General features: G+C 40.0%; 1 protein-coding gene across 2 annotated transcripts in view; it reads left to right on the top strand.

Moving 5' to 3' along the window:
- Positions 1-23,067, top strand: part of LOC118782843 (protein CEPU-1-like) — a 253,717-nt gene that overhangs the window by 201,944 nt on the left and 28,706 nt on the right. For both annotated transcript variants that reach the window (XM_036536445.1, XM_036536446.1), the window contains one exon: positions 20,838-21,070. In XM_036536445.1, coding sequence (XP_036392338.1) covers positions 20,838-21,070 — 233 coding nt within the window. The remainder of the gene's footprint in view (positions 1-20,837; positions 21,071-23,067) is intronic.

Genomic DNA, 23,067 nt, shown 5'->3' with positions numbered 1-23,067 from the left:
AAAATTGGACAGAATGACACCATCAGAAAGGTCAGTTTTGATAAAAAAAGAGGCCCAAACAGTCTTACGGCTTGTGCCGTGTACAGCCAGCTACTCCGCATCGGCCACGCTTCAAAAATGTAATGAACCTGCTAATGAAGGAGACCCTGAATCCTACCCGAGGCGAGTATTTAAAGACTTCCCAAGATTGGTGTGACAATGACAGCCCGATACTGGGAAAGGGTTGCTGAGGTCTGATTGACCCGACGGAGTACTGCTTTCCTTTTCAGAAATTGCAGATGGGAATTATGAATAAGAGTCATGCTCGGTGCGTCTTCGCTCACTTGAAAATGTCAATTGTGTCATCCTAGAATTGGCAGGGGTGAGGAAAAAAATGCAAATCAAAGCTGGCATAAGCTGTAAACTGTCATCCTAAAACTGGCAAAAAAAAAAAAAAACTGTGAAACAAAGTTGCGATAAGCCGTAGCACAAATACTGTAATCCCTTTGCTTGCACGCCTCCACGATCGTTGGACACACACTGGAAATACTAGAGGACTATGATAAACAAGGATTAGTGAAGAGAGAATTAGCGTCCAAACAGGTGGCATTAAAAACCTGGTATCCCATGAGTTCAAGCGATGTAAATGCAACATGTATTCTGATAAATACCACAGTGTTGAGAAAGTGGTTACTACTCAGCATACTGAGGACATAGATATGCATAGCTTATTTACACCTGGAGAGACAGTCTGGTGATAGATTGTACCTGGAAAGTGAAGTTTGTCTTCAGGCCTTTGCTACTCAATGTGAAGTGTGTATTTTCAGGGTGTCTGTTTCAATGTAAGATGATTTGATGGCCTGAATAGTTCAAGGTACTTTATGAAGGGACTTGATTGCAGGTGACCACACATGGGGCCATATGTGCCAACCTTTGTGTACAACTTGCCGTAAGAACATGCGTACGCAGAATCCCACGATTTGTGTACGGAGGTTTTTTGTCAGTTATCAAACACCACTTACGCCTAATTGTCTTCATAAGTCTGAGCGTAAATCAAATCAATGTGAGATTATGTGCACATGAACCTGCTTAAAGTCCACTCCCACAATCATCCTTATATGGACCGAGGCACGCCTTTAATTTGTCAAATTAGCGTATAAAGATCCCAGGTAAATCTGAGTGAAATGCAGAGATTGATGTTGAGGATCAATGGCAGGACGTAAGAAAAGAAATTATTCAGACACAGAGATAGAGGTGATGGTTGATGAGGTGGAGAGGAGAAAAAATGTCCCTTTTGGAGGCCAGACTAGCGGCATTTCAAATCGACGGAAAAATGTGGAGTGGTGACTGCTATGAATGCAGTTTCACCAGAGGTGTGTACGGTGGAGGAAGTGAAGAAGAAGTGATTGGATTTTAAAAGAGAGGCCAAAAAATGAATAAGTGCACACAGGACCAGTGGATCACCACACCTGTTGCCATGAGGGGGTCGTATTTTGCCCCCACCCCCGTTTAAGTTTTATGTACCCCTATAGAAAAATTGCAAAAACAACAAATATAGGCCATTGGAAACGTTGGAATGCTCGTTGGAAATGGCACGGAAGTGAAGTTTCGGTCAACGAGAGAGAGGGGGAGAGCGAGAGAGCGGGAGAGCTGCATGGCATGAGCAGAAAGACAGACAAAACGATCTGATCATCTTTTTTTTAAACTTAATGACCCTGACGCTGTTGACTACTATTTTATTGATTTTAGCAGTCATCTCTGTGGTTAGACTTGTTCATAAATTCTATTATTTTGCGTATAGAGCTGTAGAGCATAGCTTGTAGAGCTATGTTCCGAGTGCCCCGATTCCCTAAATTGTGCGAGGACGCTCAGGTTTAATACTGGCTTCACCACTGCTGTGAAATACACTATATGGACAAAAGTATTTGGCCACACCTGTTTTTCAGGGTTTGGGCTAGGCCCCTTATCTCCAGTGAAAGGCATCTTAATGCTTCAGCATACCAAGACATTTTGGACAATGCTATGCTTCCAACTTTGTGGCAACAGTTTGGGGAAGGCCCTTTTCTATTCCTTTTCTATTCCAAAGCAAGGACTATAAAGACATGGTTTGATGAGTTCGGTGTGGAAGAACTTGACTGGCCCACACAGAGCCCTGACCTCAACCCCATCGAGCACCTTTGGGATGAACTGGAACGGAGATTGCGAGCCAGGCCTTCTCATGCAACATCAGTGCCTGACCTCATAAATGCTCTACAGAATGAATGGGCACAGATTCCCACAGAAACACTCCAAAATCTTGTGGAAAGCCTTCCAAGAAGAGTGGAAGCTGTTGTAGCTGCAAAAGGGGTCCCCATGTTAAAGTATATGTATTTGAATACAATGTCATTACAATGTAATGGGCAGGTGTCCAAATACTTTTGTCCATATAGTGTAAACGTAATATTTGATTCTGAAACAGTAGTTTTGTGTTGTTATTTAGCTTTTCAGAGGCTATTGCATGGTTAAATAAATGAATTTCATTAAACCTACCACCAGACCAATTTTAGGTGGTGACCTGGCAATCTGCCCCAAATATTCCTATTTCATATTATGGCAATGATGCACAAACATATGGAAAAGGTAAGGTCGGGAATTGTTTGCATCCCGCAGGATGAAAAAATGCAGAAATAGGCATAGCAGGATGATAACCTACTGTTTTACTATATAATAAGATTTGCCCCCTCGCCATTTTTAACTGCCCCCTCAGTCACTTCATCCTGGCGCAATAACACTCATCAATGATTGACACAAGACCCGTTTACTTGCATCACTGTTAGTTGCTCTTAGAGTTGCCAATCTGCAAATTAGAAATTTTATGCGTACGCCACCTCGAGACCACGCGCAGAGGTATGCATGTTTTCCCGGGAAGTATCTTTTCATAAGTACCGTTTTATGTGTAGAAAAGTGTTCAGCACGATTTTAGTGCATATGCACTGTTGATACATGTGGCCCATGATACCATAAATGGTTATGGCTAATCACTCATAAAATCTAGACCCTGAGTTCTGTGGTCATGTGACAATTGAAAGTCTGAAGTGCGATGTTGATGAAATTCAGTCAGTGGGCTGAAAAATAAAAGCAAATCTGTATGACACATTGACATGGACTCAAGGTTTAAAAGTGCTTTTTGAGAGAACACTCTTATTCATGATGGCACACAAAAAAGCCAATTTATTCAGTAAATAGGGACAGTTCAAGAGTTAGACATATAATTGGATAGCATATTTTTTTCCTTCAGTCACACCAACATTTTAATTCCAGCTCAAAAAACTTTCAAGTGGATGAGATAAATTTAATGCGACAATTTAAAATTGAGAATATATACCAATACTCTGTAATGATATTTATGTTGACCAGTATGATATATATTATTGACACTGGAAGCTGATGAGCTGCCAAGTCAAGATGCTGTGAGAACAGGGCAAACAGAAAAGCACAGGTATGAGTGTACACACATGCAAGCATATATCTCTCTCTCACACACACACACACACACACACACACAGATACACACATCCAATCCTCTAGCTTTCTGCCTTCCCATGTAAATAATGAAATAAATGGCGTGATTTGAAAGAATGATGATCTTGTGGGAATGAACTCCCTTTGATTCTGGAATACTCCACTACTAATCATGTCTGTAATAAAACCATTTTCCTTCTCAGATGATGAAAGGGCCACATTTTTGAAAGGGCAGAAAAGAACTACTGTCTGTCTCAGGTCAGAAATATTGTGCATAATGAAAGCCTATTGCTTTTAACTTAATTGTATTTTATACTGCCAGAGACAGAAAAAATCTCAACCTTTCTGCCTCTGTCCTTTCTCTTTCACAGATAGAATAATGACATCTGTCCTGTCCCTGCCTGAACCTCTCCCACAATGCTCAATCAGTGTGTCAATCTCTGATCTTAAATCAGTGTGTTTCATCATTGGTGAATGGCGGCAGACGGCATGATCGATGAATGACTTCATTCCGTTTCATAACTTTGAAAGAAGAATGACATTCCATCTGTGTGCACTGAGGGCCATAATGGTTTAGTATCATTTCATCTGATAAGTTCAATAGATGGAGGGGAAAAAAATATATGGAACAGGCCGTAAAATGTAGTTAAAAGCCATTGTAATTTCAGCATCCCGTAGTGAAAGAGATCCCACAGTCCTGGGTGAACAGAAACACAAGGACATTGTGTCCCGATGACGTGATTCTCTTAATAAAAGCTTCATGCGATTTTACATGATTAGGTGAACACATTTTGCTCACTAAAATTATAAAACCTTGGAAACAACAGCTACTTGGCTGCTTAGAGTAGCACATGGACCCTTAAGTATATAGACAATTTGATTTTTTTGTATGGACACATCTGACATATTGGTGCACTGCAGTGTTCAAAAAGGTGCCAACATAAAATAGTATTCCAACAATAAATAGTATTTTTAGTGAGAGAACTGGACTGGATAATCAGAGGGTTGCAAGTAGAAATTCTAGCTAGTACACTACTGTTGTACGCTTGAGTTAGGTATTTTAGTATACACAGTAATGTGTTCAGCTCTGTGAATGGGTAATATATATGTATGTAATCCTATATAACTTGCCTAGCATCAAATATGTAATTTAGCCTGTCTACACTGAAGTAGGATACCGTCAATGCTATGGTCACAGTAGAATTTCGGATTAAAGAAGGCTGTTGAGCACAGGTAAAGAGGTTTAAGGGATTACAAGGAGTCATGCATGCGCTGACAAGCTTTGAACAAACAAACCGATGTCAGGTCTGCTCTTCACATCTTTAAATTCTCTGAGCAGTTTTATGCAATTAACAATTACTGTCATGTATTTACTGATTATACATTAACCCCGGTGGCTACGCATTGTAAAATATGAGAGCAAATCATGACCATAAGTGGAAAATAATATTGCTGTGCTGAATCCAACAAATTGAAGATTTTTGGTTCTTGTCTCAGAGCACCTGGCTTTGAGCATGCATGTGTGTGGCGTTGTTGCCCTTGAATGTATTTCCACCCATTGAAATAATCACACAATAAAAAATATCAACCAAAAATATTTCCTACAGGGAAACTATTAATGTTTCCAATGACCCTAAATCTTATAGCCATGTGTCCCTTCAATACGTTATGAAGGTCAGTAAAAAGAAAGGAGAGGAGGAGGGCATTTCTGTATGAGTGGTCCTCTTATATGTGGTTTTTAATTAGGCGTCAGTGTTGCACAGTTTTTTTTTTTCTTTCTTCTGCAATGATTTAATCAACCATCACGCAAATGACTCTGGCCTGAGAAAAAGTCTGTATTAATTGGCTTCAGATAAATCTATTCACTTTAGAAACCCATACAGATAAGTGCTTGGCTGTGGCCTCCTCCACATATTTACTTTATAGCAGCATGTGGGTGGGTTTGTCCTGTGGTGTCCTGCATCTGTCCTTTCACTAGATTCGCTTACCTGCCACAGTGCGCCCTGGTCTCTCCCCAGACAGGGAATGCAAATCGATGAACATCAGCTAAGGTCAGATGCGACCATATGGAGCGATTATCTGACAGTATTGATTACGGGATTCTCTGATTCGAGCGGCATATGGTGTTATCAGCAGCAAGGTGCCAGCTTGTCTCCAGGACATCGCTGCATGCCATCACCACGGTAGCAAGCACAAGAAACAGTGAGGGGTCATATCCGACCACTAGATACTGAACACAAATCCCTGGGAATCCAAGACATTTTTGTCCAACATATAGTGTTTGTGTGCTTGATAATAATTACACAAATCAAAATTAATGACTGGAAATATTATCACAATGGCAATGGCAAATAGAGCATGATAGGGAATGATTGTAATGAATGAAATAGGGAATGATTGTAACAAAGGGGACAAAACAAACCTTTTTCCAATAGTAGCTGCAGGATTAAAAATTACAAAAGTTACATTTGTTGTGATGTCGCAGTTTGTAAAGTTCATCATAACATGCAGGGATGCCTTTGAAACAGTCTGAAATCTTGCTCCACCGTGATTGGCTCACACTTGGATATGTGATGGGAATTTGGTGGTTCTTGAGGTTGACTTGGTCAGTCGCTAGCATTAGGAAGTCCTGCAGGTAGGAACAGGAGTATGAAATGCTAAAACTGAGGTCAAGCAAGTTTGGCACGGTTCAGTGGGTTTTGATACTTCTTAATTGCGCAGCAAGATTTCTTTTCTTCCACATTCTAGAATTTCTCCAGGCAGTCAGTTGAAGTTTGATTTAGTACAGCTGTGGCACAGAGATTCCCAGGCTTGAATCCATGGAAACAGTATGAGACAGAGCACACGCAACATTGACAGCCTAGAGAAGAAAGGGCAAATACACTTTTCCAAACGGGCAGAGGTCACCACGAGCAGTTGTATTTAAAGCAGTGACTCCACTGCAAGTCATCGTGTCCGGGGTGATTCACACACTTGTGTGTGTGTGTGTGTGTGTGTGTGCCAATACTGTGGCCTAATACACTCTCACACTTCCTGTCTCAGTCTCACACTTTCATTCTTCACTTTCAGCTGTGCCGTGATTGCAGTGGCCAGCCTCCTTAATCCTCGGCAACAGGAGGCCTGCTTTTATAGTGCGAGACTTTCGCTGATCAATTAGGTGTACAAGCATGTCTGCTGATTCCACACTTTGTGATTAGAGGAAAGCCATCGCGCAATGGCGTTTCGCTAATACCTTCCATCTCCCTTTCCAACTCTTCCATTATCCCCGGCTGATTAGGAGATGGAGGGGGTGAAACAATGAATTACATTCTGGGTCACAAACAGACCTGACGTGAAATACTCAGCTGAACGTATTAACTGTGGAACCACAATGACTTGCGCTGCAAAAAAAATGGATTTCCTCGTATTTCAGTGTGGACATTTATGTCCTCTTTTCTATTTCAACTGCATGGGATCAGCAATGCTCCCGCAAATCTGGCCGACTGCAATATAGATCTGTATCCATGCGCTGTAAGAATGAATGCAGTTTTTACAAAACAGTTTAACCATCCATTTTGAAAAAAAAAAAAAGGTTGTCGGAGAATCGTATAATATCTACATACCCCCTGGGATTAAAATCTGAAAGTTACTAGTATAAGTCATCATTGTGGCACAGCGACATCCACAAGTGTTTTAAGTTATTTTCAAACAGAAACCATACTGTGCTGTAGAATAAATTGATGGCAATAAACATATTTTCTTAAAATAATACAGTACATTTGAATAGGAATTTGTGAGAGCTCCATGAGAGAGCTATATGATTCTCCTTCTGTCCCTCCCCACCCACTAGGAGAAATACTATGAGGGATATGCCCACTGCAAAGGAGAGGAAGTCAGCCTGGCAGGAATAGAAGAAAGATGAGTGCAGTGATTTATGACCCCTTTAAAAACCAACACAGAATTTCACAGAGGATATTATCACCCAGAATCATTTTTTCATTTGCTACAGTGTCATTTTTAAAAGCAAAACAAGTTTTTGTAAAGTAAGCAGTGCTTGTATGGGGGGAAAAAAAATGTGTCTCTCAAATTTAACACACTGGAAATGCATCTTGTCATCCTTTGAAACGTTTTTATTCCCTTGTACTGTAAGTGCAGGATCAAAGCACTCGTCAGTCAGCTAGAGCACAGTAGGTATGCAGACAGAGTGTGCTGGCTCTCAGATATGGGAGAATGCACTCTCTTGCCTAGCCTTTTTTGGACCAAAAGGGCATTCAATCCAACTGGTATTCTCATTTGTATTCAACTTACAACAACTGTTTAAGGAGCTATTATTGTACATCGTTTTCTAGATCATCGTCATCACTTCTTTGGAACTAGCAAAATAATACTGAGTAAGAATCTAAACAATGAAATGCTTCCTTCCATTTATCTCCCAAAGGAGTTGACCGTTTATGTTTTTCTTTCAATATTTGAAATATATAAACTGAAATAAATGTAATATTCTTATGCAACTGAGCAGAAGTTCATAAAAGTAAGCCATTAATATTACAATAAAATTGTGATATTACATCAACACCTTCAATAGCTGAAGGAGGACCATCCATGCAAATGTATCAGTTGTATCAAAGCCACGCCCCCATCCCACCTGTGTTGCTCCAGTGGTAGTGGACATTTGGACAGGTAACTAAGCCTCTGTGGAGGAAGGCGAGCAAAACTTCAGGTACTCCTTTAAGAGGGACGTTCTCTGACATGTTTCTTGTGGTAGGTGCTTTTGAAAGGTGATATACCTGTGGACAGTCCACACCTGTACCTATTTGTCATGGATTCATCTTGCCATAATAGAGTACCTATTAGAATTCAGCATTACCAGAAAGGATCTGTTTGGGGAAATTTGCCTGGAAGAGGTTCAGTCTTGATGGACAGCCTGTCATTTCCATTCAAAATCTGACAGCCAAAGCCAAACAGAGAAATAAAATATTTTATATATCTGCTGAAAAAAGCATATTCCTGGTATGAAATTGCATGATTTTTTTCCCTCAAGTATCACCTGAATGGCCTTAATTGCCAACTTATTGCCTTAAGAATTATTATGAAATATATGTCCATCTTATCGCTAGTGGGTAGTTGTTGACCCACCACAGATATGACTTAAAGCATTCAAAAGGCACTTTCACTATCAGGTATTATTTTTAAAGACTGTGACCCTCCTGTTTAAGTGTACCACCATTTGCAGAATTTTTTTTTCCAAAGGCACTGGGCGGATAATTGGTTGTAAGCCTTTCCGTCTGCAACAGCAGTGGAGAATAATTTACACTTTTATAACCACTCTGTGTAGGTGGAGGTTGATTTCTATGGCATTAGTGCCTGCACATAGCTTTAAATCCTTTCTATCCCAGCTCTTAACTGCTGAGGCCTTCATACGGGAGCACATTTGTGATTGACACAAGAACACAAGGCTGATAATTTAAAGTTGACCAGACACTCTGATTATTCATTCTTCAGGTCGACAAAAATCCTGTAAAGATTCAGGGTTTCGTGTTAGTTCTGCATTATGGTCATGCACTTCCATCCTGTCAGTGTTTTTCCCCAGTAAAGTGTTTAGTGCTTTTTGCTTCCCTGAGCATTAAAGTGTGGTTTGTGTAGTTAGACAGTTTAAATGTACCTTCTCTTTCATTTCAGAAGCAGTACTAAACGGAATACCCCAATTTTCAGTGTCTTTTTTTTAAGAGAGAGAGCACATTTTAGGTTCTGTACACCCTCACATGGTGATTTTAAAAAAGAAGCATTAAAAAGGTGGTAGGGTGAGTAAGTGAGGTCAGCTAACTGTGTCCAGTGACTTTAATGATTATCTTAAGCCAGGACATTGAAAGACCTCTGCAATCAATCCCCAGAGTGTCGGGAAGCTCTGTCTTATTTTCCCATGGTCTGCTGGAAAGTCTGATAGATGGGTACGCGGCATCAGGGTGAGGCGGTCGGGCGTGGACTGCGGGCAGACCCCGGCGTCTCAGAGCCAGCCTGTGATCGATGGAGGGGAAATGATGGCCGATTTACAGGACCACGGGCCCACCCTGCGGGTTACCCTCTGCTCCCCCCCCCTCCCGTTTGCAGACCAGAGGATGACAGAGACTTGACTTAGGAACATCTTAACATCTTAACATCTTATGAAGGGGCCATGCACACATTCACACCTTTGAGACTTAGTTCTGCCCTTTTTGAATTGTTTGATTTTTTTTTTTCCTGATGCCTCTGACTGGTAAATTCATTGATGCAGTTTATCTCAAAGCCTAGGAAATCTATATTGTATATACCTATAGACATGCATAACAGTATATTATACAGTATATGAGAAACCAGTGTGTTTTAGTAGTGCATAGCCCCTGATAACCTTTCAAGTCCGAACTTCTCACTGCACCAGTCAAACTGTGACCCATCCAGTTCTTGGGTTCAGTCTTACCAGCCCTCCAAGAGGGTGTAATTTCTAAAAGTGTGGCCTCATTAAAGCCTTGACTTTCCAAAATACAAGTTAATTTACACCAAGCACCAATCTAGTGACATGCTGAGCCTGGCTTCATCTCTGGGAAGAGGCGCTGCAGATGAAGTTGGTCACACCTCATTTTTTGCCAGGCAAATCCAAATGATTGCCTAATTGTGATTAATTGCAGGATGGTGTTTTTAATTTTTTATGTGTTTATTTTTAGATTTTCATCTCCTCTGCTCTGCTCCATTTTGGTGTTAACAAGGTGACTTTCACGCTATCATTTTGTGTAATTAAAACACAATTACAAGTTGATCCTGTGTAAACAGATGTTTCTACATTTGCTACTGATGATGAGCACTTAGGTTTCTGTAAAAAAAAAAGCTGGAAACTGTTAGAAGGGGAGTTATTAAGCTGTCATCAGCTGAATGATGTGCTCGGTGTCCCTCTAAACCATGTCTATTCATCAGTTGGTTTATTTTTAACAAAATTTCCCATTCACCGTTTTACATTGTGTTTTATTATATGCACTTGGCTGCTCTTGTACCACCTCACCACCACCCAAAGGCATGGGTATACTGTATATCATATATATGTTGATGCTTACATGGTTTGGCATGAGTTGTATGTGTGTATGTGAGGAATAAACACATACAAGTAATGTATATTTTGTGTTTCTTACTTTCGTGCGTGAAACCATTAACTTTAATACTGCTGACCTTGTAGATCGATGCCATTAACTTTGGAGGGAGAAAGGGGGGTCATATTCACAGTAGATTGACTCAGGTTCAGCGAGGGCATTGTGCGGAGAGAGCCAGTCCACTCTGGGGATATCATGATGTCACAACAGTGACAGAAGTTTGTACGGTAGTGCAGTACAGATACGAGTTAAAGGACATCCTCTTATTCTCTCGGAAAGTATACAGCATATATGATACTGGAAAATTAGCCAATGTAAGCCCTGCAGCAATTCCTGTCCTTGTAGGGCAAAGTGTTTCACTATCATGCCAACTGGTTTGTTTAATCTACTTGTGTGCTCATTTTTGATGCAATACCTTCCAGTTAATATCCTGTTCTTTTAGTCAGGGTTTTCTGCCTAACTGCTCCAGCCCAATTCACGGCCTAACAGCCAACTCCCATAATGCACGGCCAGAACTGGGTCACATCAGAAAGTGACGGTAGCACCAGAATGTGGCAGTCACACCAGAATGTGAAGATGACACCATTATGATATGAGCATCCTGCTCCAAGCTGGTTCCTTTTGCTCTCTCCCCTGGCGGCCATGTCCTCAGGCCGGTGACTGTTGCAGAGAATACAGCGGTGAGCCAGTGATGTCACAATGGATCCACTCTCCTATTTGTCAACCTCGTGTTCCAAGTCCCCAGTGTGCAGTTTGAGGAGGACAAGCACACGACGACCCTGCCGTGCGCTCACTGTAACCGCCAGCAAGCGGAGGCTCTGATTGGGTGCTGATAATACACAACAGCTGGATGCTTTCAGCCGGAAACTCAGGAGGGTCCCCAGCCTGTTACTGTTACCATTACACAAGGCCTGTGATCGGAAAGGGTTAGGTCCTTCCTGAACTGGCTTATATCTTGTGATTTCTTAGAGGCGATATGACCATGACATCACTAATTGAGTATGTGGATCACCGTTTGAATGCTTGTTATTTAAAAGAAAAATCCAGAATTGTGTCTTTCTCATCAAAATGCATGAAGGAGAGCCCAAGGAACCCATATAAACAAGATAATTAATTTATATGTATATGCTTGACAGTTAGTGAATGTAGATCTTTGTGTAGTGAGTCCTTATTTACACACAGTGAACTGTAGTTTCTTACATTGCTTGAGGGAAAAATGCAGGAGTGGATTATTTGAATATTTAATATCAGAGGGAATCAGAGAATACTCAGACATCAACTTAATTGAATTGAACATCTCTGTCATTTTCATCATAACCTTTACTGTTTACTGCATATTAATGACCCTAAAGAGAGATTTCAAGTACCAGTACTGTGTGTTTATTGACATTGCTTTTTTCAATACACTCACATTTAGAAAACAAATTGAGTGAGCAAAGTGGTTACATGGATGGTTGCACTAATACAGTGCAAAGCTGGTCTCACACTTGCACGGAAACAGTGCAGAGGTCATCGAGTGGAGGTGCAGTTTCATGACAAAAACGTCTGTGATGCGGCACCGTGTGGAGAATTTCCACCATGTTGGATGCGATTTTCATCTATTAGGGTATTCATTTAGGACACACACAGGAGGTCTTTCAGTGCTGTGGAACAGAATGTATGCTTCTTAGTCTGATTCACTCGCCGAGGGCTGGGGGATCACCATAGTAACTACCACGCGAGTGCTGTTGGGCTCATTATGATGCTGAACTATGAGAGGGTAATGTAGTCTGACAGCATGAACCGGACAGAGTTGGGGTGTGAGTACAGCTAAGACAACTGAAGGTCACATACCAGCATCTTAATTATTTTCTGTTAAAATTCAGAGCATTATGCTTCAAGATCCAGAGATGTGTGCTTCCATTGATCAAGTACTGCCTAGAACTGGCAAGATCTGTGAACAGCACTTTTTATATTCGCTCCGTGTCAGTGTTCTTTATTAACATTAACTGAACAGTGGGATGAGTTTCTGGTTTTTTTTCCAGTGTTGATGTCAGTATTGACCGCAGTTTGGGACAGATCCAGATTATATTTAATGGGTTTGAGTAGGTGAGTAATGGTGACATCACTATGACGTGATGATGAGGCTGATATTATTAGCATTATTCACACATTCATTTACTTACATACAGCGGGCATGAATAAAGTATGAGCTGTACAATCCACTCTGAAAATTTTCAAAATGGCTTGTACACCTCCCAAACAGTACCAGTCAAAAGTTTGGACACACTTTATTTATTTATTTATTTTTTTTAACCAATTTTCCACATTTTAGAATAATAGAAAAGACATTAAATAAAAAGAAAAAACTATGAATAGAAAAAAAATCTATGAAATAACACAAATGGAATTATGCAGTGACCAAAAAAGTGTTACAAATCAAAACAAATCTTATATTTTAGATTCTTCAAGGTAGACAAAAAATGTTTTGAAAAATGTTTTTTCATACATAGGCATCAACTTCACTATTTATATTTCAAACATTTAAGCATAAGTCGTCAGATGCAAGTCTTGAATGCATGTTCCTCATTATGTTAATCAGTCCACACTTGTACTGTAGATTTCTTCATATTGTTAATTTATAGAACATATATTGTACTGATGGAAGTGTACAACCACAACACCCCATACATGATCTGAACCTGCAAACCTCTGGCAGCAAATCCAGTTACAAAACAGCTGTGCCTCACTGTCACACCTGCAGTGAAGTAAGTGTCCCGTCTCTCACTTTAACATGACTCGCCACTCGCCTCGCACTCATTAAAGAAAGATTAGAGGAGAGAAATTCCTTCTCGTTAGACAAGAGCACAGCACATTCTGTACTGTATTTCCTAGAAATTTGGCGCTGAGCTGTCTCCTAATGAAAAATAAATGAAACTCCGAGATCAATGGGGTAGCCTGAGAGATCCCGTTTTCAAATTGACTGGTGGTTACAAGGTATGGTGTCGTGGCTCATGACTTTCAGAGAGAAACTAATTCCAGAGAAATCCATGGGTAAACAGGTATTCTTTATTTTTTTACATTGCTCTTGGATACATTAGTAGCTTCACAGTTCACCTCAGTAAAACAGATAGTGGATGACCTCTGTTGCACAAACAGCAAAAGCTCCAAGAGTTTTTGTCTTTGGGAATGCAGTTTAGTTCGTTAGCAGTGTGACATTGAAAACGCTGCTGCATTGTGGGCTGAGCAGAACATTAGCGTTAGCGATCTTAGGCCTGTTTGTTTCCCTGTCTCATCCTAATATCCCTGTCAGTATGGAACATGTCATATGTTATCAAAATAAATAAATGCATGAAGAAAATTGTAATGAAAAAGAAGAAAAAAAAATGAAACAATTATGCCAGTTACTTGGATTTAAATTCTGCTTTCTTTGACCGCACAAAATCAAGCTTGTCACCCCCAGCCACCCTCACCTCCCTCCACTGTATGCCAAATGTATGCTCCCTGTACTGTGCCAACCCTGACCTCAGTATGAGCAGTCTTGTAAGTTGAATCAAAAGAGGTAATCTTATTCTAATGAGCAAAAAACATGAGAGGGAAGGTTTGATCATCCTCCTTTTCAATGTTGTTCTAAGGCAAGCATTGGCTTGGAATGCTTCGTACTAGCTTTCTGCCGCAATGTTGTATTGGTGGTAATGAGAGTTCAAGCTGCAGTACATAAAATAAAAACCTATTAGCTTACTCTCTCCCCTGTCAATTTTGTGTCTAAAAAGGAAATAGTGACCCTTAATGAGGATGCATTCATACGGTCTGTGTATATATGTGTGTGTGTGTATATATTATATATATATATATATATATATATACGTGTGCATATATATATATATATATATATGTATGTGCGCGTGTGTGTGTGTGTGTGCGCGCGCACAACTGTGCATGTGTGTGTATGTGTGGTGGCGTTTGTGTGTGGGATATGTATTATTCATTAAACTGCATTATTGGTTACACAGCGATGGATGGTGTTGATCGAATACCTGGGTATTAACATCGCTTCTGTGAATTCCCCAGCACCTCAGGACATTTCAGAATGTCCAGCAAATAATTAATGATGCCTTTATCTCTGAAAAAAGGCACCTGTTTCAACAGATGGGACTCCGCTCCGTGTGTACCTTGACACGATGGAGAACAAAGCAATATGTTTCATATGGCCATATTGATGAAGAGATGGCTAGTGTAATTTCCATTCATTCGGTATTTCACAGGGGTGCTTATAGAATACACCTGTGCAGATGTTAGCCCAGGTCAGCGGGGCTTGTGGAGCCACTCCAAAACAGACTGGCTGTTGCTTCAGGCATACCCATCTCAAAGCCTACAGCTGCTTGGTCCCCCCTGTACTTGAAGATAAACTTATAGCAGTCTTTGAATTTAATGATTTGCATAGAGTTATTTACATATTGTATTCACAGCTCTTCATATATTATACATTCTACACATTGTGCATATACAGCATTACTCTTGATGATGTCTAAAGTGGTTACACTTAAGCCAGAAAGGTTTTTTTTTTTTTCCTCCATGTTTTGTGTAACAACTCCCACATTGCAACCAGGGCACAATTAGCCCATTCATTTCCTCTATGGTATTTTTCATAATGTAAGCGACCCATGACTGTGTGTAAGGGTGGAAATCAAGGCGTACTTGATTCAATGAAGTACTGAGGCTAAAGACAAAAGGGTGCTCCGGTCAGGGTCAATAGAGACCTATCTCCCCCATGGATATAGCTGAGGGGTACAATTAGGGGCTACTGTGCTTGTGTTCTGAGTGTACTGCAACTACTGGGTGGGCAAATTTCTCTGCGTCTCTGCTATCTTACCGCACTGTGCAGACTGTCTTTTTCCGGACTGTTCTGAACCCATATAAAATGCAACAAAGTGCCGCTTAACACTGGCTACCATTCATCTGTGTCCTTATGTGACTTGTACTTTTTTTTTTTTCTGATGGCAACAGTTTGAAGCGAGAGCGTGCATCTGTTGACCTCAAGAAAAAAAAAATAAAGAGGAGAAGGTCGGTCAAAAACTCAGGAACGATGTTCTCTTTGTTCACTGATGCTCAGAGACGTACAGATAATCGATGCAGTTCAGTCCAGTGAAGCTCATCTCTCCCCTCTCTCTTCACGGGATGCCTGTCAGGGGGAACAGAGATGTATTGACCAGTTGTGTTATTTTTAAAGCTCTGGCCGGTGTCATGATGAGGTATCTCTACTTCCAGCCTCTGTTACGCCCAGTGGTCCTGACGTTGCTGGGTTAATCACAGCTGTATCAGTGAATGGGTTTTCTGAAGAGCTCCCAATGCATGGAGTGTGCGTCTCCCTTAAAGCAAGAGACAACGGGAAGATAAATGTGTGCAACTCTCTCTCACACACACACACACACCCACACACACACGCACCCAATCACTCAACACACTAAGTAGTATTTGGGCAGACATTTGAATCAATTAACTTTTTAACTTTCTGTAGACGTCAAAGACTGCCAAGTTTGCGATGGAAACCAGAACTTGGCAAACAGACTATAAGGTCAGGCCTTGACAAATTAGTAATGAGCCAGTTCATTAACTAATGTCACTATTAATCCAGACCTGCATCTCTTTAAAATGCCACACATGCAGCAATTAGCGAGAGGTAATGTCACCAACATTAACGATATCTCTGCTGAAAAACAAAAAGGCAAAAGCAGGCCACTCATGTTACTTTTTGTGAATAGCAAATCTGTGCTCGGCGTCATCGGCTGCTGCAGTCCTTTTACCTTTTTTTTTTTTTTTTTTTTTTTGCCTGCATGCTCATTAATGCTGTTTTGTGAGATGACAACAAAAATGGCTCTCTTTTCTTTCACCTCCTTTCATAATGTCAGTTTCAATGTCAGAACTGTCAAAAACATACACAGTTAATGTTCAGTCAGTCGGTGCTATTGTTTTCAGTTGCATTTGCAAGTTCGAGATTGCTTTGGGATTAGGCTGTCACTGATAAATTAATTGTTTTATGTGACTCAATTTTTTTCCTTTTTTTTTTGCCATGGACAAAATACAATGGTGAATAATGACCTTCCCGGGGGGGCTCTTTTTTTTGTATTTCTAGTTCAGAACTGATGCTCTCTGAGTAGGTTTCCCTCTTTTCAAACATTTGAATCCTCCAAACTACCCTGCAGAATTGCCCTGCTCTCATAAAGTATGGTCCTATCTATTGTGCACTCCTGTGTTAGTGAATAAGGGTAACTCTAAAGGCCATGTCTCTCATTATAAAATAGGTTTAATAGGTTGTGTACAGAGTCATATCGGCTCAATCCATTGGCTGTTTTCACTTTTACACAGTATACTTCACCCTGTGCACAGTGTAATGCAGTAAGAGCGTATTAGTGGACAGACAGAGTAATTGAGCAGGCCTAACTCAAGTGTTTCTTTTCAGATTCATTCAGCACACTAAAATATATATTAAAAAACATAAGGCAAAACCTCTGTTCTACATTCTTTGCTACCTACAAAAATGAATTTGAAGAAGGTGTGAATAACTTTGAGATGGCAATGAAAGATGACTGTAGTTAAAAACCAATGGGAAAAAAAGGTGACTGTTGTGCTGACTTGGTGGTCAGAACGCCTGTATCAACAGCAGAATCCCATCAGAACGAGTTTTACAACTACTCTCCCCCAAAATAAATAATGGTGAAAGCATTGCTCGGAAATAAGGTGGCCTTTTCTGTTTTTTTTTTTCCAGTCGGCATGGACAATATGAACCGCTTTATCGTTCTGACACCGTAAATGATCGATGATGACGAGGATGAAGAAGACCACAGTGAAGACGAATGGCAGTAATTTGTTGGGCTTATCTTATTTTAGCGCTGCTGTTCCCGAAAGGCTGTGGCAAAGCCCCTTACGAATCCCCTGCCTTATCTAAAAAAAAAAAAAAAACCTGATAAAATCGTCCCCACTCATTCCCCGCAGAGAACCTCCCTCAGGTCCGCATGGAGATTCTCCAAACTTATCAAGGTCTTATCGAGTATTGTGGGTTTGTGAAAATGTATCTGTGTTAAGTTTAAATGGCCTCTATATAAATGACTGCTTTACAGCTGAAAAAAAGTTGTGTTTGAGCTATAAAAAGTCCAATACTAAACAAGGTGAAAAGAGAGATAGATAAATCTCAATGCCCTCCATAGGGAGACAGTTCTGTGTAGCCAGTAAAAGAGGAAACGTTTTGTCTGATTAATAGAGGAAAAAGATTCATGGGGCACTTTGGGAAAGCTGAAACAAAGCTGCTCTCACATGTGTAGTTCTCAGACAGCAGACAGGGCCAGTTGTAGAATTAATCCTATTCTGAATGTTCAATTACTGTTGCCATGTCAACAGTGACCTCCAAAAGCAGACATAATAAAAAAAAAGAAAACAAAGAGTCATCGATCTGAAATAAAACTAAAATAAAAGTAAAATCTGAATTATTCCATGAGGGTATCAATTTTGCAGAAATTAAACACCTTGCATTTGTTTTGACATTCCAAAAAGGTTTAAACATGTTGGCCAGGATAGTGTGTGACGGTGTCTCTAAACCTTTTTGGCTGCCATTCCCCTTGTATAAAACTTTGTTACATCTCAAGTACCCTCAAAGTAGACCTAACAGATGGGAAATATTTCTAAAAGGTTTTTTTTTTTTTCCCATAGCCCATGAAAAGGACATCAAACATTTGCAGTACAATCAGCATAACCATGGACTGATATTATTGCAAAAAGAAAGAAAAAATCCATTTGCAGTTCAGTGTCAGAGTTCAGTGAGGAAACTTGACCCTGTGTTCTGCTGAGGAGCTGCGCCATCCTCTGGGGGAGTGCTGCAACTGCACTTTTTTACAACCTGAGTTTGTTTCCTCTGTTTGGTCTTAATGTGGGTCATTGCTGGAAATGAGGCATCACAGCAGTAAATCCAAAAGGTAACAGTTGGTGCAATGCATGTTTTCCCAAGTCAGGGTACTCCTTCTGAGTGACACACAGAACTAAAACCCTGGCTCTTGGGTAGTACTTTAAAGTAAGCATTATGATATACACATCTTATTATAGAATTATTAACAGGGGACACATGTTTGTTTTGTACTAATAAGGAATTAGACTCTCTATAAGTAGCCAACTCATTAAACCTGTAACTTTATGTAAAAAACATTGAAAATGACTCTGGCTCAACATACATATTTCACCATCCATTAGCATTGTTTAATATAGATGTCCTGCAAGTAAAATTGACTGTATATAAGTCATGTGTAATTTGTGATTGACCACTTTCCACAATTCAAGAATAATAAAAAATAAATAAAGAAAAAAAATTCCATTTGGTACCTTGCTGCTGCAACATCATTGAATAAGTTAATAAATGTCACAAGGAAAATAACATGATTTTCTCTTTGTGAGAGAGTGGGGAGTTACACAGGAAGAGCACTGTCTTCGGCACGTATTAACTTGGTTAATGGCCCCAGTTCCTCAAGCCGTTTTGCGTCCAAACTAATGAAAATTACAGAGAGGCTTTCAGATTTCAAATTGCATTGTCAGGGTTCTACATTATGAGTTACTGAAGTTAGCAAAAGATAGTTTGCCAACTGTAATACATCGGTGATTTATATTCTGAAGAACTACCATACTATCAACTGATGCGGGACGAGGGCAGGGTCAGTGTCCTCATTGCCATGCAAACCAGAATTAATCACACAAAATAGATCATCACACCAACACTGTAAAACTATGAACAAATGATACAAATACTGCTGAATTATTGTCTTATTCCAGAAGACCAAAGCTTTGGAGCACACCTGTCTCAGTGGCCAGGCTGTTAGCCCTGAGCCTGCTGTTTACCTGGCTTTCATCATCTAAACGATCCAGATGGAAGGCTACAGTTTGCTCTCAGGCACTTAGTTGCCTGTGTAGGATGCGAGTTCTCTCTGGTTATTAACTAAAGCACCAGCCCCTATACCTTTGTACTGCTGTAGGCCAACTGTGGTCTGCAGAGAACAAAGAACTGAGAGCTTCCAGTTGTATCCAAGAATCACATGAGATGATAGCACAAGACTACCCAACGGCATAAGACAGTAGCAAAAGGCTATTCAATAGCAGAAGAGTACGACATCAGACAACAGCACAACACAATTCAATAGCAGTGTCATAGCAAGGATATTGCATGAGACAATAGCATAAAGCTGTGCAGTAGTCTGTTCAGTGAATGGCTGCAGGCTGAGGAAATTGTGTGATGGCAGCTAACAGACATAGCATCATAAATAATGCTAACGATAAAGAGATAAATTTGGTTTATTCTGATCAGAACAAAGAGACAAGAGATTGGTTTAACCTTAAGGTCAGTTACCTGCCTAAACTATTTCTATCTCAGGAGCCACAAGGTACTTGGGTTTCTGATTTTAAGCAAATGTTAAAGTATTCAATTCTTACACAATATTTTTTAACAACATCAAAGACTGCCAGACTCAGGATTTTGTATAAAACTTGCTGAAATTAATTTCTCAAAGTACATAGAAGTTAGACTGAATCTGGGCCTAAGTGTGTGCATTGCATGAGTATGAGATATCAGTAGATCTGTATGGCAGTCAAGTATATGGCAGTCATCCATTCCAAGGGAAAGGAGAAAAGAGAACTGACAAAGCCCTGAACAGAGCACAGATAAATGATATAGCTCTTTTCTCAAGTGATGCTTTAAAAGCCTAGTTAAAAATGTGGGTTTCCTCGATGTTTTTAAAACCGGCCCCAGGATTTGTGCAGGTTACTTTCGTAGACAGTGTTCATTTCTCTGTCTGGTTGCTGTGGAAAGTCTTGAGAGTTTCATTAATTAGACATTCTGCAAGAGAGTGCAAGTCCTTATGATTGCAAAGGGATAATGAGTCCATGCTGTGTTAATGCCAATCATTTTATCACAGGAACTTCGTTCCAACCATTTTGCCTGGTTTTGAGAGTTTGCATTGCAATTATAGTATATCATCCTTCAAGCTTCTCATAAGCACACATCACATGTTTATTTATTTATTAAATGTAATGTGATGAGGAATAGAGACAATTTCAACACTATTTTTTTTAGAGTACCTCTACTTTTCACTGTCTCCACATTTCCAAATTCTGTTTTCGTTATGCTTCGTTCATCCTCATGACCCAGTCATCCATTTGAGCGGCGTGGCCGTGTAGCTACAGTACTTGTGTAATAATGCATTTTTCTTTTTATAAAATGTTGTTTTTATTTGTGTCTTTGTTTCGTTTCAGGTGTTCACAGGGCAATTCGGTGACGCACACAGCCTGGCTGAACCGGTCCAGCATCCTGTACGCAGGGGAGGACAAGTGGTCCGTGGATCCGAGAGTGAGCCTGGTGGCATTCAGCCAGGAGGAGTTTACCATAAAGATCGAGAACGTGGACGTATCTGACGAGGGCCAGTACATATGTGCCGTTCAGACCCGCAGCCGGCCCAGAACAACATCCGTGCACATCATCGTCCAGGGTAACGTATACTTAACTTACAGCTTTGCCGCTGTCGCACTGCTAGCAAAGTCCTCGTCTGTCCTTGACTACTGCAGGAGCTATTTGCATTTGTGTGATTATTTCAAAAACAGATGTACTGCAATGTGGAATTCTCTCTATACATAATTTACCATGTTTAATTTAATTTTGCTTTTTTTTTTACAATAACCAATAAATTAACAAACAAAAAGAAGCAATAGGAAAATGGGGACAAAACTGATCATTTGCGTTGTTAAGAAAGTTGTTTAATGAAAGATATGTTTTTAAAAGACTCATTTCTTAATTCATTCTGATTACGCACTACCTCACTATCTGGCTTTCAACCAGGCAATAACCTTGAAAAAGTTTCTGCTTCACAAAAATCAACATAATCCACAAGGTTAATAGGAATATCATCCCTTACTGCATTTGCTTTGAAAATACAGTAAGCCTTCCAGGTTCCTATTCATTGGTTCTCTTGTTCATAGGCATTTCACATATTTGAGATCATATTTGAGACAGAACTTGATACATACAGGGTATGGATTAAGCAGTCATTTTCAGTGTTCTGGCATGCATGCTTTTTTTTTTTTTTTTATTACAAATCACGATTTATTTCTGCTTGGATTGTATCTGTCAGACATGGTATGAGTGATTATGAGTGAACCAGGTATGGATTTCTGGTATAGCCTCCTGTGAATCCAGGAGTTAGAGCCATATGCTTTAATGAAGTGGGTAATAGTATTAGAAAGTCATATAACATTACAGCACCTTTGAGAAATGTTTTTTTCTTAATGAGTAATGAGCGGAATTCTGTTCAAAGTGACTGATGGGGATGTCAAACCAGTGCACTGGTGCATTGAATGGAAATGGAGTGGGCTGAATGCTGATACACTGAACATACAGAGGCTTCTTCTGGGAGCTTGTATGGCCAACCTGTGATTAAATTACAACAGCAGGGAGGGGGAAAATAAGAAAAAAGATTCAATGGCATAACACCTAAATGCACATCACATGCATAATGCATCTGCGAAGAGATCCGAGTGTGTAAATTACTCTTGTTCTCCAAGATTCAATAATCTGCTTCCTCTGTTGTAGTTGGAGATGGCCTATATATTCATTCTGCTGGCTTCAGTGGTTCCTCAGCGCGATTAATTGTTATTCATCCCAGATGGCACTTCAACTACATTTTTGATGTAGAGTGCCGCTACACAGGAGTGTTAAACTTTTGATCACCAAGGATCTTTACAATGACTATCAGTGAATAAATAAATAAATTCATTTAATAAATTAATTAAAATATCCAGATGTCCCCCTGAAAGGCAACTTGCAGGATCACTCCCTCTGCATGGTTGGGCCATTTATCATCAGTAAAATATTTAATTGACAGCAATTGTGAGCCCTGTGCTTTATCACGTTTGAGCATCTAGCCTATTTTCATCTGAACAAGGGGTTCCTCTGTACTGTCCTCCTCTATCAAACTAATACTATATACTACAGGAGACAAATGATCACTTAAACAGTCTAAGTTTGTTTTGGCTCTCACATGGTCAGAAAAAAACCAGCCAGCTCTGTTCTTTGTGAACACTTTTGCAGTCTGCTTTATGATTGCTGTCTGCTGCACAATATTATCTGCATATTCAGAGTCTTCTACTTCCCTCCCCCTGCCAGTACAAAAGAACATAAATACCAGTACACATCAAGAGATTATAATCTGCACTGACACTGGCCAACACACAAAACACTGAATCTAAAAAAAAAAGACTTCATGCATAGCAAAGACTAGCTGAGGAAGTGAACAGCTTCTACTGAACAGTCTCTTTCCTCCCATTGAAACACCACTGCAGTTACTTGCCTGTACTTAAAGCAGTTATCCATTTCATTTCATTAAATTATCTTCTGTTGTCAAACTCTATCCACAAATCCATTACTCGAATTAGAATTTGTAGTAAAGGTTAATACATTTTGAAAGTTAAATGAATGAGGGTTCCCAAATAT

The sequence above is a fragment of the Megalops cyprinoides genome, chromosome 9 (genome assembly GCF_013368585.1).
Source record: "Megalops cyprinoides isolate fMegCyp1 chromosome 9, fMegCyp1.pri, whole genome shotgun sequence".
NCBI lineage: Eukaryota > Metazoa > Chordata > Actinopteri > Elopiformes > Megalopidae > Megalops > Megalops cyprinoides.
This window is presented reverse-complemented; position numbering and strand designations above follow the sequence as displayed.